This window comes from Muscardinus avellanarius (assembly GCF_963383645.1).
Source record: "Muscardinus avellanarius genome assembly, chromosome: 8".
NCBI classification, from domain to species: domain Eukaryota; kingdom Metazoa; phylum Chordata; class Mammalia; order Rodentia; family Gliridae; genus Muscardinus; species Muscardinus avellanarius.
In genome coordinates, this window is record NC_137794.1 from 99,014,543 (window position 1) to 99,031,898 (window position 17,356).

A 17,356-nucleotide genomic window follows, 5' to 3' on the forward strand; every position below is an offset into this window, starting at 1 on the left:
ACAGAGCCATGTTTATCTTGTGACTTAACATAGATTAGAGGCCACACCATAAAGCACGGAAGAAAGTCACCTTGGAGTAGATGGTGCTGAGAAAGTTACCTCTCTATGAAAGGAAATAGAACCATCCCCCTTGCTATCACCATGAATAAAGATGGATTCCAGATGTACTGCAGGTTTGATTGTAAAATTTTAATTAATAAGAGTGATACTAGCTGGGCGTGGTGGTGCACGCTTGTAATCCCAGGGCTTGGGAGGCTGAGACAGAAGGATAGCGCAGGTTCGAAGTCAGCCTCAGCTACTTAGTGAGGCTCTCAGCAACTTAGTGAGACCCTGTTTCCAAATAAAATATAAAATGGGTCTGGGAATATAGCCTGGAGGTAGAAAGCCTCTGGATTCCACCCCCAGTACCATCCAAAAAAAAAAAAAAAAAGAGTAATACTAGAAGCCATGTGTATTGATACATACCTGTAATCCTGGTACTTGGGAGGCTGAGAAAGGAGAATCACAAATTCCAGACCAGCTTCAGCAATGTAGCAAGCCTGTCAGGAAACTAGTAAGACCTTGTTTCAAAACAAAAAAAAATTTAAAAGGGCTGGTGATGTAGCTGGGAAGTATAAGCCCTTGTGTTCAATCACTGACACCACATAATAATTAATAATAATAATAATAATAATAATAATATAATGTAATAATAGATGATGGGGAAACAGTTTTTTCCTGAACACAGAGGAGACTCTAAATGCTAACAGCTTTTAAAAATACTAAAACTCATGCCGGGCGTGGTGGTGCACACTTGGAATCCCCCCCTACCCTGCTTGGGAGGCGGAGACAGGAGGATCCTGCAGGTTCGAAGCCAGCCACGCTGGCTTAAGAGACCCTGTTTCCAAATTTTTTTAAAAGTATAAAATAGGTCTGGGAGTGTAGCCTGGAAGTAGAAGGGATTCCAGAAACCCTAATACCACCAAAAAAATAAAATAAAATAAAAATACTTAAACTCTAGAATAATCTGAAAATGCACACTAATAGCAGTGAGATTTCACTTCATGTCCATTGCATTGGCAAAAGGTAGAAATTTAGATAATAGTGTTGATAGAGATGTGAGAATCTTAAACTTTGTATTTTTTTATTTTGGCGGTCCTGGGAATTGAACCCAGGGGAATTCTTCCTCTAAGCCTCACCCCCAACCCTTCTTTACTTTTTGTTTTGAAACAGGGTCTTGCTGGTTGTCCAGTCTCACTGCATTGTCGAGGCCAACCTAAAACCTGTGTTCCTCCTGTTTCAGCTTCCTAAGCACTGGGATTAAGGGCGTGTACCACCACACCTGATTATTAAACTTTTACAAATTATACTGCAGGACTTTTGAGATCCTCTGGCATTATTTAATTAAATTATTGCCATATGACACAGAAAGTTATTTACTTATCCTGTGCTAGAATAATAAATTATATTACACTCAGACTGTGTATATTCTTACTGTGTGTTCTTAAACACTGTGTTTTGTTTCAGGGCTACAAATATATTATACAGTGTTTGGTGTTGTACAACAGTTGGCCTCTCACTGAAAGTCAGCTGACATTTGTTCAAGCACTAAAAGACCTAGAAAAAAATGATAACAAAGGTATGTCACTCTGAGTTATATATGCACTTTACATTTTATTTTATTTTATTTTATTTTAGTCGTGGTACTGGGGATTAAATTTAGGGACATTCTGCCTCCGATCCTCACCCTCTGCCCAATTTGTTGTTGTTGTTGTTGTTGTTGTTGTTGTTGTTGTTGTTGTTGTTTATTTTGAAACAGTCTCACTAATTTGCTGAGAGCCTCACTAATAGCTGAGGCTGGCCGGGAACCCAGATCATCCTGTCTCAGCCTCCCAGGTACTGGGATTACAAACCTGTGCCACCACGACCAGCTGCACTTTACATTTTAAATATTTAATAGTATATTGAAGCCGGGTGTGGTGGCGCACGCTTGTAATCCCTGCGCTTGGGAGGCAGAGACAGGAGGATCGCGCAGGTTCGTTGGAAGCCAGCCGCGCGCGCTGGCTTAGGAGACCCTGTTTCCAAATAAAAATGTAAAAATAGGTCTGGGAGTGTAGCCCGGAGGTAGAAGGGCTTCCAGGAACCCCAGTACCACCAAAAAAAAAAATAGTATATTGATCATATAATTATTAAAACATTACTGATTAGGATTTATAGTCATGTCATATTTTCTGTTGTTTTAACTGATCATAGGTTTCAACATTTTTACTGCCTAATTTCTGAAAAGCAAAAAGTATCTGATGGTTTAGGCCTAACTTAAACACATTTTATGTAATTAGAAAAAATCACCCATCAGGTATACTTTTGGAGATTTTAAGAAATATATAGAAATCTTTTCTACTTATGAAATTATAATTGCCTATAGTGGATAAGCTCTTAGTGTAGGTGCTGCCGAAGCAAGCACAGTGGATACACTCTTAAAATATTAACGAGTCCTTTAACTCCAGATGGAGAATCTCCTAAAAAGAGGATTGTGTCTCATTTCTTTTCACAACAGAAATGATTCTTAGTGTTCCAGAGCAGGAAATGATACTTTGGGGAAAGATTCAAAGGGAAAGTTCAAAGAACCTCCAGTCCTAAACTCCATATCATATTATACAATATGATAACTGGGTGTGAGGAAGTTTGCATTTTTTTATTTATGTTTGTTTTTAAAATAATGTAAGCTAGGTTGCCTAATTATAAAAATAATACATGCCTATTATATTAAAAATAAAACTTCACAGTCCAAGAGGGAATGACACAAGAAAGGAGAGCCCTGGCCTCATCAGCCTGGTCCAGATACTCCAGGGCAGCCACCACTAGGGCTTTGGACTTGCTGCCTTCCAGAACCATTAGTGCACATCTGTTGCACATATGGGAAGACACAAACTCTTCCTTTTTATCATCTTCTAACAAACAATGTACAGTTAACATCCCCTGAAGGATGGTGTCTCTTTCTGTCATCTCAGCTATTTGTGGTCAATGCAATTTGAAAATATTGCTATCGTACAATAAAGAATGAAGATATTTTGCGAGAAAGAAACCTCATTTGCATAATTTGTATTATCATATGTAGTTAAATTAGTTTTATTAGTGCCTATTTTTTGTAAATTTTGTATCATACCTAATTCAGTAAACTTTATCATAGCTAGATTTGTGTAAGAACAAAGACTGAATATTTGGGGTTCTGAAGTCACTGATTTCAAGTATCCGCTAGGGGTCTTGGATCATATTCTCCCCCAGTAAAGGGGACCACTGCATTTTATTTATTGGTAGCCTATATTCTCCTATTAGAAGACAGGGAGCTTTGTCCATCCTCACCTTCTGATGCCTTGCACCCTCTCTAGCTAAACACTATTCTCACAGCACCCCATAATATGTGTTGAATGAATAAATGAAAGTAGACATACAAGCTACTCTTGTCATCATTGCCCTGTTTACTCACTGAATTCTCTTCAGGTGTTTCTTTGTCTGTATTATCAAATGGACCTGGACAGAGAAGAGTCAATAGAAGTTTGTTATATACAAGTAAAGGGAAATACTTTACTAAAAGGGACAGATTCTAGTGTGGACCATAAAATTCAATTTAAAAAAATTCTAAGACTATATAGCAAGAGTCCCCACTTCTTTCCAGCATGCTGAGTGTGTTTCCATAGCAACATATCGGTGCGTGAGAACCCTGACCTGTCCTCCACCTCTGCTGCTCCCCTTGGGGCAGGAGATGTGTCTTCCCAAGCCTCACCTTTCTCTCTCCAGACAGAAGCCAGGTGGAAGATGTAGTCAGCATCTACTGAGTGAATACATGAACGTGCTATCTAGCAACAGCAGGTGTCCTTGAATCCGGATGACTTCCTGGACTGCTGTGCTGACAAGATTCCAAGGCTATGTTTATGCTCAGTGAGAGCATGTCGTGATTTCTACCAATGTCTGACACTGACACAAGAAGAGAAGGAGGTATCCCCCTAGCCACACAGTGGCCACCTCTTGGCTATGTGTTTGTGTCCTATGTGTAACCCTCAGAGCAGGAGTTCAAGTGTTCAAAATTCAGTTTTTGAGCAAATAGCTGCACGACTGTTGGATAACTGGAAACCTTACCACACATCCCCTAGGTAATTTCATGGAATGTGGATTTTTCTGAACTCTCTCTTGACTGCCCAGGACCACTGAGGAGGCTAGAATCACAGCACAGGCAGGCCCTGGATCTAGAATCCTTTTTGGCCAGAAGAGACACACTTATTTGATGAATGAACTCCACGTGGAAGCTGAAGCTCCTTGTGGGCCCTGTGTCATGTCCAGCTGCCTGTTCTTGTGGCTGCAAGAGTGGCTGGCTCGGCTTCTCTGGGTTCTCAGCCTACCAGCTCTCCCTACCTCTGCCTTACAGACTGACCACAGCTGCGATTCCGAGCCCTTTGATTATTTTGGACTCATTCATACTTTGCTTATTTCTCTTTACATATTTCCATGTTCTCTTTGATACACTATTCTTTTCTGACAGTCACTTTTTTGTTTTGTTTTGTTTTGTTTTTGCGGTACTGGGGATGGAACTCAGGGACATTCCACCTCCAAGTTATACTCCCTGCCCTGTTTTTTATTTTTTAATTTTTTTTTGAAACAGAGTCTCACTGAGTAGCAAAGGACCTCACTAAGTAGCTGAGGCTGTCTGTAAATGGAGATTCTCCTGTCTCAGCCTCCCAAATGCTGGGATTACAAGCATGTACCACAATGTCTGGCTCAGACTGTCACTTTTGATAGCCTTTAAATTAGCCTTTATCCTCTCTTCTTTTCCTTCATGGTTCAAATCAAAATCTCTTGGTGCATACTGTGTCTTGAAATGAATAAATATATTATTTCTTTCCTTATCTTATTCAAAGAAAAATTCATCATATTAGTAAGTTTAACCTGACATTTCTGGAAACTAGAAATTATGTTAGATCAGAGAATGAGAACTAAACCAAACCCCAATTATTTTGCCCATGCATCCTCATTTTTAAAAATAATTTTATTAGTGCATTGCAGTTATACTGAGGGAAATATATTGCTAAAAGGGACAGATTCTAGTATGGGTCATAAAATTCAATTTAAAATTCTAAGAGTCTATAGTGAAAGCCCCCAATTCTTTCCCCAGCATGTCAGGTGTGACTGGCTGAGACAGGAGGATCTCAGTTCATGGACAGCCTCAGCTACTTAGTGGGGACCTTTGCAACTCAGTGAGATCCTGTTTCCAAATAAAGAATTAAAAATAGGGCTGAGAGTGTAGCTCGGATGTAGAATGCGCCTAGGCTCCATCCCCAGTACCACCACACACACAAAAGCATACATGCACACAAGTCTTGGTGCATTTCCCGCCATATCTCATCTTACTTCCCCTCCTCTCTTCCCATAGGAGTTAGTAAGGTTGGTAGTGATACCTTCCACATATTGCCATTGTATTATTTAAACTGTTTTCTTCTTTAGTCTTCCTACTTCTGCTCCCTAATATCTGTCCTCTTTTACAAATTGCTTGAATTGCTTTAGACTTATGAGTTTATATTATAATAGCTGGGGAAACATTTTAAGCTTTCAAGGGCAAAATAATTAGCACCATATAAAACAATGCTATTAGGATAGTGAATAATATAAGAACATAGAGTTAGGTAATGGAACAAAGTTAATGGTATGAATTAACCTTTTAGAAGGAAGGTAAATACTGCACAGTGGCTGACCTATCCCAGGACTCAGTGACCTGAACCAGGTTATTTATCACCTTGCATAACTAGAATGACTTTTTAATTTATAGATCTCTGTGAATATTAAGATATTGCATATACAACTTTATATCCTAATAACATTTTTAATAAGATGTTATCATGCATATATATTCCAACTAGACAAAACCAGACTTCAAGAATAATATGTATTTTCTTTTATTGGTGCATTGTAGTCATACATCTTAATGGAGTACAATATAGTAGAGGTATACATACACACATCACTCATTTAGCCCTTCCCTAATTCCCAACCCATTTCCAACCCCCTTCCCTCTATCTCATGTTTGGCTTAGTGATTGATATGTTTGTGAATGTACATCATGTACATGATGGAATTTCTCTCTTCCCCCTCCCATTCTCCTCAGTTAGTTCACCTTATTTGCTCACCTATTAATCTAGAGTTCCTCTTATTAATCTAGAGTTCCTCTTATAACCCTTTTTCTTCCTAATAAGATTTTCAAGAATAATATGCATTCTTTTTTATTTTATTTTATTTTATTTTATTTTATTTTTTGCGATACTGGGGTTCCTAGAAGCCATTCTACCTCTGGGCTCCACTCCCAGACCTATTTTTTTAATATTTTCATTTGGAAACAGGGTCTCTTAAGCCAGCACAGCTGGCTTCGGACCTGTGTGATCTTCCCGTCTCCGCCTCCCAAGTGTGGGGATTACAAGGGTGCACCACCACGCCCAGCTATGCATTCTTTTCTGCTACAAATAAGCAGCAGCTACATTTAAATTATACCTTTCATTGAATAATATATTTTTTGCTAAAAAGAAGCAAGTAAAGAAACTGAGAACTGAATTTTATTTAATACAAATGAAGACTTTTTTTGGAAGAACATGTTGGGAAATATTTTTCAAAGTCAAATAAATTTTTATTTCAGAATACAAATATAACATTAATGTAATGTTTAATATAACTGTAGCTTTTAAGTAGTCAATTTGATTTGGTTTTGATTTTCAATTTAATTCTGATTTTATTTCAGAATCAAATCTTTAATATCATGTTTAATATAAATGTGGCTTTTAAGTGGTCAATTTAATTCAACTCAAACATGTGAATGCATATTTAATGGTATTCACAACAAAAAAATCTACATTCTCTAAGTTTTGTTTTTGTTTTTGTTTTTGTGGTAGTGGAGATCCTGGAATCCCTTCTACCTCCGAGCTTCACTCACAGATCTATTTTATATTTTTTATTTGGAAGCAGGGTCTCTTAAGCCAGTGAGGCTGGCTTCGAACCAGCACAATCCTCCTGTCTCTGCCTCCCAAGCGTGGGGATTACAAGCGTGTGTCACCATGCCTGGCTTGCTCTAAGTTTAAAGGGTATATTTTAGAAAAATTCATTTACTAATGTCTACATCTACAAATTATCAACTGATTTTACTTATGAAATGCAAGTACTTGTGGGCATGGTTGTATATCACTATAATCTTAGTACTTGAGAAGCTGATACAGGAGGATCACAGGTTTGATACTAACTTCAACAACTCTGCAAGCTTCTCAGCAACCTAGAAAGACCTGGCTTCAAAAAACAATCCTGAGAACCCTGAAAACATTAGAACTAGGAACAGTGATGAAATAAGGGAAATCATTAATACTGCCCTACAAGAAATGCAAGAAGGAGATTTCTAAATTCTTATCTTCGATATGATGAAAGGCTCACAGCAAGTGTACAAGAAATGAAAGAGGAAATGGAGATATTAAGAATCAGAAAGAGGTCTCGAATGAAATGAAAGAGTCAATAAATGAAATGAAGAAAGGAATAGAAAGAAATTCTGAAATATCAGATGAAATAGAAAATAGAATATCACTGTTAGAAATGATTCATTAAAAACTGAAAGCACAGTCAACAGCATACAGAAGTCACTACAGCAACAAAATCTAAGCATCCAACAACTATGGGACAACATGAAATGTCCTAACTTATGGATAAAATACATTGAAGAAGGGATAGAGGTATAGACCAAGGGTATTAATAATCCCTTCAGATAAATAATTTTAGAAAAATTTTCAAACATGGAAAGAGAATTGGACATACATGTACAGCAGACATACAGAACATCGTTAAGACAAGATCAAAGAAGGACCTCCTCATGCCACGTAATAATCAAAATGACCAACATACTCACACCACAGATCTATCTTCAAGGCAAAAGATGAGTAAAGACTCTTCAGAACTAAATAAAACTATAAACCAAATGAACCTAATAGATATCTACAGAATATTTCAACCAGGAACAGCAGAATACACATTCTTCTCAGCATTCCATGTAACTTTCTCCAAAATAGATCACACCTTGGACTATAAAGCAGGGACCAGCAAATTCAAAAGATGTAATACAATTATCTGCATCTTTTCAGACCACAATGAAATAAAAGTAGAAATCAACAACAGGAAGACCAAAATAAATTATTTAAATACATGGAGATTGAATGATATACTGTAGAATGATGAGTGGGTGTAATCAGAAATAAGGGAGAAATAAAGAAATTCCTGAAATTAAATGAAATTGAGATATAACATACCAAAATCTATGGAACACTTTGAAGGTGGTGTTAAGAGGAAAGTTTATAGCATTGAGTGTCCACATAAGAAGAGCAGAGAGTTGCTAAGTAAACAACCTAATGACACATTTCAAGGACCTAGAAAGACTGCAACAGTCTAATCCCAAATCCAGCAGAAGGAAGGAAATTATTAAAATCAGAGCAGAAATAAATGAAATAGATTAAAAAACAATTCAAAGAATCAACAAAACCAAAAGCTGGTTCTTTGAAAATATTGATAAGATTGACAAACCTCTGGCCAACCTAGCCAAAGGAAAGAATCAATTCAAATAATTAAAAACAGAAATAAAAAAAGAAACATCAGCACAGACAGTGGAAAAATTCAAACGATTACCAAAAACTACTTTGAAAATGTATACTCCAATAGGCTGGAAAACATGGAAGAAAGCAATAGATTTCTAAGCACATATAACCTACCTAAACTGAACCAAGAGGACATAGGAAGCCTAAACCAACCAATAGCAAGCAAAGAAATAGAAACAGCAATAAAAATTTTGCCATCAAAGAAAAGCCCAGGCCCCCACCCAGAAGGCCCCAGAGGTTTGGGCTGCATGGCCCCGACCCCGGAAGGGTGGGCAGGCACGGGCAGACGTTAAGTGACCTCTCCCAAACCTGGAAGGCCCAGGAGGTCCAGCCTGCATGGCCCCAACCCCAGAAAAGTGGGCGGGCATGGGCGGGGCTCCCTTAGGCGACCCCCCCACCTGGAAGGCCCCAGAGGTCCGGGCCACATGGCCCCGACCCCAGGCGGGTGGTCGGGTGCCGCGGGGCACCCTTAGGCATTCCCCTCCCCTCCCGCCCAGAAAGAAAAAAAAAATTTCATCGCTACTGAGTGTCTGATCCCACATCCTCCCCAAACCACACATACTGTCTTCTCTAATTTAAAAAAAAAAAAGGGAAATGAAAAAAGAAAAATATTTGAGAGGGGTTAAGATGGCCCAGGAGGCAGCCTGAATATTGGAGATGCAGACAAAAAATATCCATCTGAACTGGAACTTTTGGAAAAATTCCCTGTGAAGGAGGACTGCTGCTTCTTTACATTGTTAAGAATCCTTAACATCACCTGTAAGGAGAGAGTCTAGCAGAGACCTAGGAGGAAGGTGGTGGCGGCAGCAGTGGCTGAGATGGCAGTGGAGACTTGGATTTGGGAGAGGCTGACATCTGATCCAACCTACCCTGATCCTCTGAAGAAATTACCCCAAAGGTCCAATGCTACTGTCACGCATGCTTAGGAACACTAGACATTATGTGGTATGGAAAAAGAGCTTGTGAAGGATTTGAAATGGTGGATGCAGTCACATTGGCAGCATCAAGTACTCAGGAGAGGCAAAGACCTGATGTAATACACCTGGAACTTTTGAAGAAATTACCTCCGAGGCAGAATACTACCACCACGCACTCTTGGGAACGTGGGACAACCTGAGTGAAGAGGGTGCTCGGGTCAAAGCCTGCCAAGGGGTGAGGCCAGTGCCAGGGTCAGCAAGACTGGGATCAGAGCCCGCTGTGAGGCAAGGCCGGTGTTGGGGCCTCCAAGGTCAGGATCGGAGCCAGCTGATGTGTTAAGCCAGTGTCGGAGCCAGCGAGGCTGGGATTGGAGACTGCCGTGAGGCGAGGCCGGTGCTGAGGCCTCTGAGGCCAGGATCAGAGCCTGCCGAGGGGTTAGGCCAGTGCCAAGGCCATCAAGGCTAGGATCGGAGCCTGCTGTGAGCCAAGGCTGGTGCTGGGGCCTCCGAGGCCAGGATCAGAGCCTGCCGAGGGGTGAGGTCAGTGTTGGGGCCGGCAAGGCCGCTACTGAGGCCTCTGAGGCAGGGATCAGTGCCAGCCGAGGGGTTAGGCTGGTGCCGGGGCTAACAAGGTCAGGATCGGAGCTTGCCGTGAGCCAAGACCAGTGCTAGGACCTACAAGGCCGGGATCAGACTCTGCTGAGGGGTAAGACCAGTGCCAGGGCCAGTGAAGCTGGGATCAGAAACTGCTGTGAGGCAAGGACAGAGCTGGGACTTGCGAGACCAGGATAGGAGCCTGCCAAGGGGTTAGGCCAGTGCCAGGGTCAGTGAGGCTGGGATCAGAGCCTGTCATGAGGCTAGGTCAGTGCTGGGGCCTCTGAGGCCGGGAGAGGAGCCAGCCGAGGGGTTAGTTGGGTGCAGGGGCCAGCGAGGCCAGGATCGGGGCCTCCCATGAGGCAAGGCCAGTGCTGAAGACAGTGAAGTCAGGATAAGAGCTCTCTGGGTGGCCAGGCCACTACTGGGGCCATCAAGAGTGGGATCAGAACTTGCAATGTGGCATGCACAGAGAAATAGCACAGAAAATAAAATCCAGATGCTTTCCCTAATTAGCAAGAACTAGGAGGAAAGGGGTAACAGGAGGAGGTCGAGTATTAGAAAGGGCCCTATTGAGAAGCAATTAAGGTGACCAATCAGAGAGGAGGGTATGGGGGAGGATGGAATCTCTTCAAAACTCATGAGGTGTGTAAACAATTATATTAAAGATAATCACCAATTAAGCATGGGATCGAGGGAGGGGGAGGGAATGGGATGGGGATTGAATGAGGGCTTATTGGATGATATGTGCTTGTATACCCTCTCAAGTCTTGTATTCCAAAGTGATGTATGATTATAAAAAAAATCATAATAATAAATAATTGCCACCAAAAAAAAGAAAAGAAAAACCCAGGCCCTGACAGGTTTCCAGCTGAATTCTACAAGACCTTCAGTGAAGAACAAATACCTATATTTCACAATTTGTTCTGGGAAATCAAAGGAGATGAAATTCTTCCAAACTCCTTCTATGAGGCCAGTATCACATTAATACCAAAACTAAATAAAGATACCTCAAGAAAAGAAAATTACAGGCCAATATCCTTGATGAACATATATGCAAAAATCTAAACAAAATACAACCTATACACATTCAAAACCATATCAAGAAATTGTATACCACGACCAAGTTGGTTTCATCCCAGAAAAGCTAGGCTGGTTCAACATAAGCAAATCAATCTGTTATTCACCACATAAATACAACTGAGACCAAAAACCACATGATTATATCAATAGATGCTGAAAAAGCATTTGACAAAATTCAACTCCCATTGATGTTAAAAAAAAAAACACTGCAGAAAATTGGAATAGAAAGAATGTATTTCAACATCATTAAGGCAATATGCAACAAACCCAAAGCCAACATCATACTGAATGGAAAAAAACTGCAAGAATTTCTTCCAAATTCAGGAACAAAATAAGGATGCCACTATCACCACTCCTTTTCAATATAGTCCTCAAGACTCTTGCCACAGCTATAAAACAAGAGAAAGATATTAAAGAAATTAAAATATGAAAAGAGGGATTTAAATTATCCTTGTTTAGAAGCCGGGCGTGGTGGTGCACGCTTGTAATCCCTGCGCTTGGGAGGCTGAGACAGGAGGATCGCATAGGTTCGAAGCCAGCCTCAGCTACTTAGTGAAGCCCTCAGCAACTTAGTGAGACCCTGTTTCCATATAAAATATAAAATAGGTCTTGGAGTATAGCCCGGAAGTAGAAAGCCCCTGGATCTCACTCCCAGTACCACCAAAATAAATAAATAAATAAATAAACAAACAAACAAACAAATAAATAAATTATTCTTGTTTAGCCAGACACAGTGGCACATACTTGTTGGGTAATCCCAACATTTGGGAGGCTGAGACCAGAGGATCGTGGTTCATGGACAGCCTCAGCTCCTTAGTGCGGCACTCCACAACTTAGTAAGACCCTGTTTCAGAATAAAGAGTAAAATATAGGGCAGAGGGTGTAGCTTGGAGGTCAAATGCCCCTGGGTTCCAAAACCCACAAAAAAAAAAATTACCCTTGTTTGCAGATGACATGATTCTTTATCCAGAGGACCCAAAGAACTCAACAAAAAGACTGCTGGAGTTAATTAACCAATTAGGCAAAGTTGCAGATTACAAAATCAATCTAAAGAAATCAGTTGTTTTTCTTTATGCCAACAATGAATCCACAATGAAAGAAATTTTTAAAAATTGTATTCACAATAACCTCAAAACCAGTAAAATACCTAGGAATATACCTAACCAAAGATGTAAAAGACCTCTACCATGAAAACTATAAGATATTAAAGGAAGAAATTGAAGAAGACCTTGGAAGATGAAAAGATCTCCCTTACTCATGGATAGGCAGAATAAATATCATCAAAATGGCCATTCTGCCAAAGTGATCTACAGATTCAATGCAATTCCTATCAAAATACCAATGACATTCTTCAGAGACCTAGAAAAATCAATCATGAATATTATATGGAGAAGCAAAAGACCCAGAATAACCAAAGCAATCCTCAGCAATAAGAAACATGCAGGAGGCTTCACAATCCCTGACTTCAAATTATACTACAGAGTGATAGTAGTAAAAACAGCATGTTATTAGCACAACAGGCATACAGACCAATGGGACAGAATAGGAAATACAGAAACAAGCCCACACACCTATAGTCAGTTGATTTTTGATAAAGGAGCCAAACTCCTATGCTAGAGAAAAGATGGCATTTTCAACAAATGGCGCTGGGAGAACTGGCTATCCATATGTAGAAAGATGGAACTAAATCCTTACCTCTTGCCATGTGCAGGAATCAACTCGAGATGGATCAAAGACTTGGAAATTTGATCAGAGGATGTGAAGCTATTAGAGAAGGGCATAGGCTCAACATTCCAATATATAGGCACAGGCAGTAACTTTCTTGACAAGACCTCCAAAGTGCAGGAAATTAAAGCTAGAATTAGCAAGTGGGATAGCATTAAACTAAAAAGTTTCTGTACATCAAAGGAAACTATTAAGAACCTAAAGAGAAAGCATACAGAATGGCAGAATATCTTAACCAGCCACCATTCTGATAGAGGGCTAATATCCAGAATATTCAAAGAGCCCAAAAGACTCTACACTAGTAAAACAAATAATCCAATAAAAAAGGTCAACAATTGAATGGACACTTCACAAAAGAAGAGATACAAATGGCCAATAGATACATGAAAAATGTTCAATGTCATTAGCCATCAGGGATTTGCAAATCAAAACTATGATGAGATTCCATATAACCCCAGTCAGAGTGGCAAGCATAAAGAGATAAAATAACAACAAATGGGAAAGAGGAACTTTTTACACTGTTGGTGGGAGTGCAAAGTAGTTCAGCCATTATGGAGATCAGTATAGAGATTCCTCAAAAACTGGGAATGGATCCACCATATGATCAGGCTATACCACTCCTGGGTAGCTTTCCATAGGAATCAAGCCTTCAGAGAACTACAGTAACATATTCATGCCCATGTTCATAACAGCACAAGGGTAAGAGCCAAAATATTGAACCAACCTAGGTCTCCATGTATAGATGAATTGATTTCAAAATTATGGGAAATAAGCACAATGGAATTCAACTCAGCAATAAAGAAGAAAAAAAATGTCATTCATAAGAAGATTGAAAGCCCTGGAGAACATTATGTTAAGTGAGATCAACCAAGCACAGAAAGAGAAGGGACATATGTTTTTTTCTAATATACTCAAACTAGGGACTATTAGGGATACCAGAGGGACTCCAGATAATGGAGGGGAAACCTCAGCAAAGCTAGAAAGGAAGGGTAGGAGAGGAAAAAGGCTGAAGTTGAGTAACTAGAGGAGCTACATTCGAATATGTGAATAACTGTGAGTGTAGCATGGTCAACCTGGACACTCATTGTTGGAAAAGGGTAAAGGGGAAGCAGGAGGGGGAAGTCACCAAGCACTGTGTGAATGTATGCCGTTTTCAATATGATTCACATAAAAATAAAAAACAAAATAAAAATTTTAAAGGGCTGGGGACATACCTTAGAGGTAAAATGCCACTGGGTTCAATTCCCAGTACCACCAAAATAAAATGAAACAAAATAAAATATAAAACTTTGAACCACATAGAAATTTGTCAGGTTCTTTTTATCATTATATTGCTGACCTAATTTAAAGTTCATATTCATTTTAAAGTCAATGGAAATGTTGCTTTGTTTACTCATTTGAACTAAATATTTAATTTCCAGGAGAAACAAAATACCTAATTTGATATTTTCAAATATTCATATCTTAATAGACCACAATAAAAATAATCCCCGATTTATAGCTATATCCAAGCTAGGATATTTCTGTTATACTATCTAAGAAATTTGGCCTTAACATGAGGCAACAGTGCCACCCTGAGTGTATTTTAGTGCCTAAAATGTAGTAATAAAAAAAAAAAACTTGGTGGCAAATCTCACCCAATTTTACGATCAGTATGATAACACTATTTCTTTAACATTATTGTACTATATTTTTATTGTTAATTTTTTCACAATTACTGCATTGTAAACCCAATTTTATTGCTTTGTGGAAAATAAATATTACTACATACATTACTTATAGAGACAGATATAGAGGTTCTTCTATTTATATTTATCACATGTTATTGTACTTGTTAAATGTATATGTTTTTCTAAGCAATGCTTCAAGTTTAGGTATAATGAGACCATTCAAATCCAAACCATAAGCCGGGCGTGGTGGCACATGCTTATAGTCCCCGCGCTTGGGAGACAGAGACAGGAGGATCATGCAGGTTTGAAGCCAGCTGGGCTGGCTGAAGAGACCCTGTTTCCAAATAAAAAAAGTATAAAATAGGTCTGAGAGTGTAGCCCAGAGGTAAAAGGGCTTCCAGGAACCCCAGTACCACCAAAAAAAAAAAATCCAAACCATATTTTATCTTCCAAATATATAAATTGAAGCACTGAATTTTAATCATAAAAATAAAATTACATATCTGTAATCTGTATAAGTTGATTATCTGCTAAAGATTGACATCTCTGGTATTCTGGAGACATGTAGGATAACATAAGAGACTTAAAAGCATAACATGAGAAGTCTTTTAGATTCATCTCATCATCAGATATTCCTAGAGTCCTACCTCTATACAAGGGGAGTATCACTGTATTTCAATGATCATTTCCTCTGGAGAATTCCTAATCACATACATAGACAGTAGAGTTCACAATTTAATAACTTTTAAGTCAGTATGATGTTTTATCTTGTATCTTACTGCTGCACATGATGCCAACACTTTCAGATTTTTGGTAAGTTTTGCATACTAAACTTAATACCTTGCTAATAGTAACTATGTTAAATGTAAGCTAAATAGACAATAAAACAAAAATATGATTTATTATGTGCTGCCTATAAGAGATTTGCACATTAGTTTTAATGAAATAAATAGGTTAAAGACAAAAGGATAAAAAGTACCCTGAAAACAATAACCAAAAGAGTCCTAGAATCACTACACACATACACGCTAACAAAAAGATTTGAAACTGCAAGTGAGTAGTGGCAAAAAATAAAAAGAATATTTTATAAACTGTCACATTGTCAAGAGATAAAACACTTACAGGCATATATTAACCTAACAAAAAAGTTTAAAATGTATAAAGCAAAAAGTGGACAGAATTAAGAGATACCTCATTCAACAATAAGAGTTGGCAACTTTAATACACCAACTTTAATAGTGCATAGAAAAACTCGACAGAAAATCAGTGAGGAAATAAAATACTTGAATACCAATGCAAACCAACTTGACCTAACATGTAGCTTTAGGATATTCTAAATAAAAAAAGAAAATGCACATTTTTCTCAAGTGCATTTGGAACATCTGTTGGATTGACTATATATAAAACTATATATAAAACAAGTCTAAATAAATGTGAAATTATGAAAACCACATGAAAATGTTCTTCGATCATAATGGAAGGAAAATAGAAATCAATAAAAAGTAAATTTAGTGATTTCAAAAATAGATGAAATTTAAGCAATAAGTTCTTAACCAATGGATCAGAGGTGAAATAACAAGAGAATTAAGAAATACTTAAAGATAAATAAAAAAGAAAACATCTCAAAACATATGAGGTGCTGTGAAAACAGTCCTAAGGGAAATTCATAGCTATGACTGCTCATGTTAAAGAGATTTTTAAATTGATAACATTCTACCTTAAAAAGCTAGAAAACTAAGCCCAAAACATGCAGAAAGAAGGAAATAATACGATTAAATCAGAGGTAAGTGAATTCAATATTATACTACAGGTACTAGCCAGGAATATGACATGCAAATGAAAAAAAAAATGGTACCCATAATGGTAACACTTAAGTAGTGCTGATGATTGTACAACCTTAACATACCAAAGCCCACCAATTTACACACTTGAGCAATAAGTGGTGAATTACATCTCACTTTTATAAAAGGCAGTTGAACAGAATTTTGTAAAAAGCTGTGTATGGCTGTTTAAAAAAGAAAACACCCACCTGGCGTGGTGTCGCACGCTTGAAATCCCTGCGCTTGGGAGGTAGAGACAGGAGGATGGATGGCGCAGGTTCAAAGCCAGCCACGCTGGCTTAAAGAGACCCTGTTTCCAAATTAAAAAAAAAAAAGTATAAAAATAGGTCTGGGAGTATAGCCCGGAGGTAGAAGGGCTTCCAGGAACCCCAGTACCACCACCAAAAAAAAAAAAAAAAAAAAGGAAAGAGAAAAAAGAAAAAAAACTCAAATTCATTAGATCAGCTATTTTATTTTGACTTTTGCTTTCTTTGCTCTATATGAGTTGATTTTTATTTTCATATACTGACTCACTGATTTCCATTTCTCATGACTCTCTAGCTCATGTAGAGAAACATGAAGAATTAATTACCATAGGAAGCCCGGATTCCCATACTATTAGTGAGGGACAAAAATCTTCAGGAACTTCCAAGACAACAAGGAAAGGCAAAGAAAAGTCCTCTGAGAAAGAGAAGATATCCAAGGAAAAGCAAGCACCTCGCTTTGATCCTCAGGTGGGTGTGGTGGCCTTTTCCCACTGAAGTGCACCTAGTGAGTGGAGGTCCATGGGCTCCACGTTTGCCCATTTCTCCAGAAGATGAAATGACAACAAACTATGTCCCTAATTCCAGCAGCCATCTTGATTCCTCGAGAATGTTCCTTGGACACTTTTCTGCAAGTCTCCT

The 17,356-nt window shown here is 38.6% G+C and overlaps 1 protein-coding gene across 1 annotated transcript in view; it reads left to right on the forward strand.

Annotated features, from left to right (window-relative positions):
* Nucleotides 1-17,356, forward strand: part of ADGB (androglobin) — a gene marked incomplete at both ends in the record, with an annotated part of 172,304 nt that overhangs the window by 133,286 nt on the left and 21,662 nt on the right. Inside the window, 2 exons of the mRNA XM_080700144.1 lie at nt 1,507-1,618; nt 17,013-17,185. Of these exons, the coding sequence (XP_080556270.1) occupies nt 1,507-1,618; nt 17,013-17,185 (285 nt within the window). The remainder of the gene's footprint in view (nt 1-1,506; nt 1,619-17,012; nt 17,186-17,356) is intronic.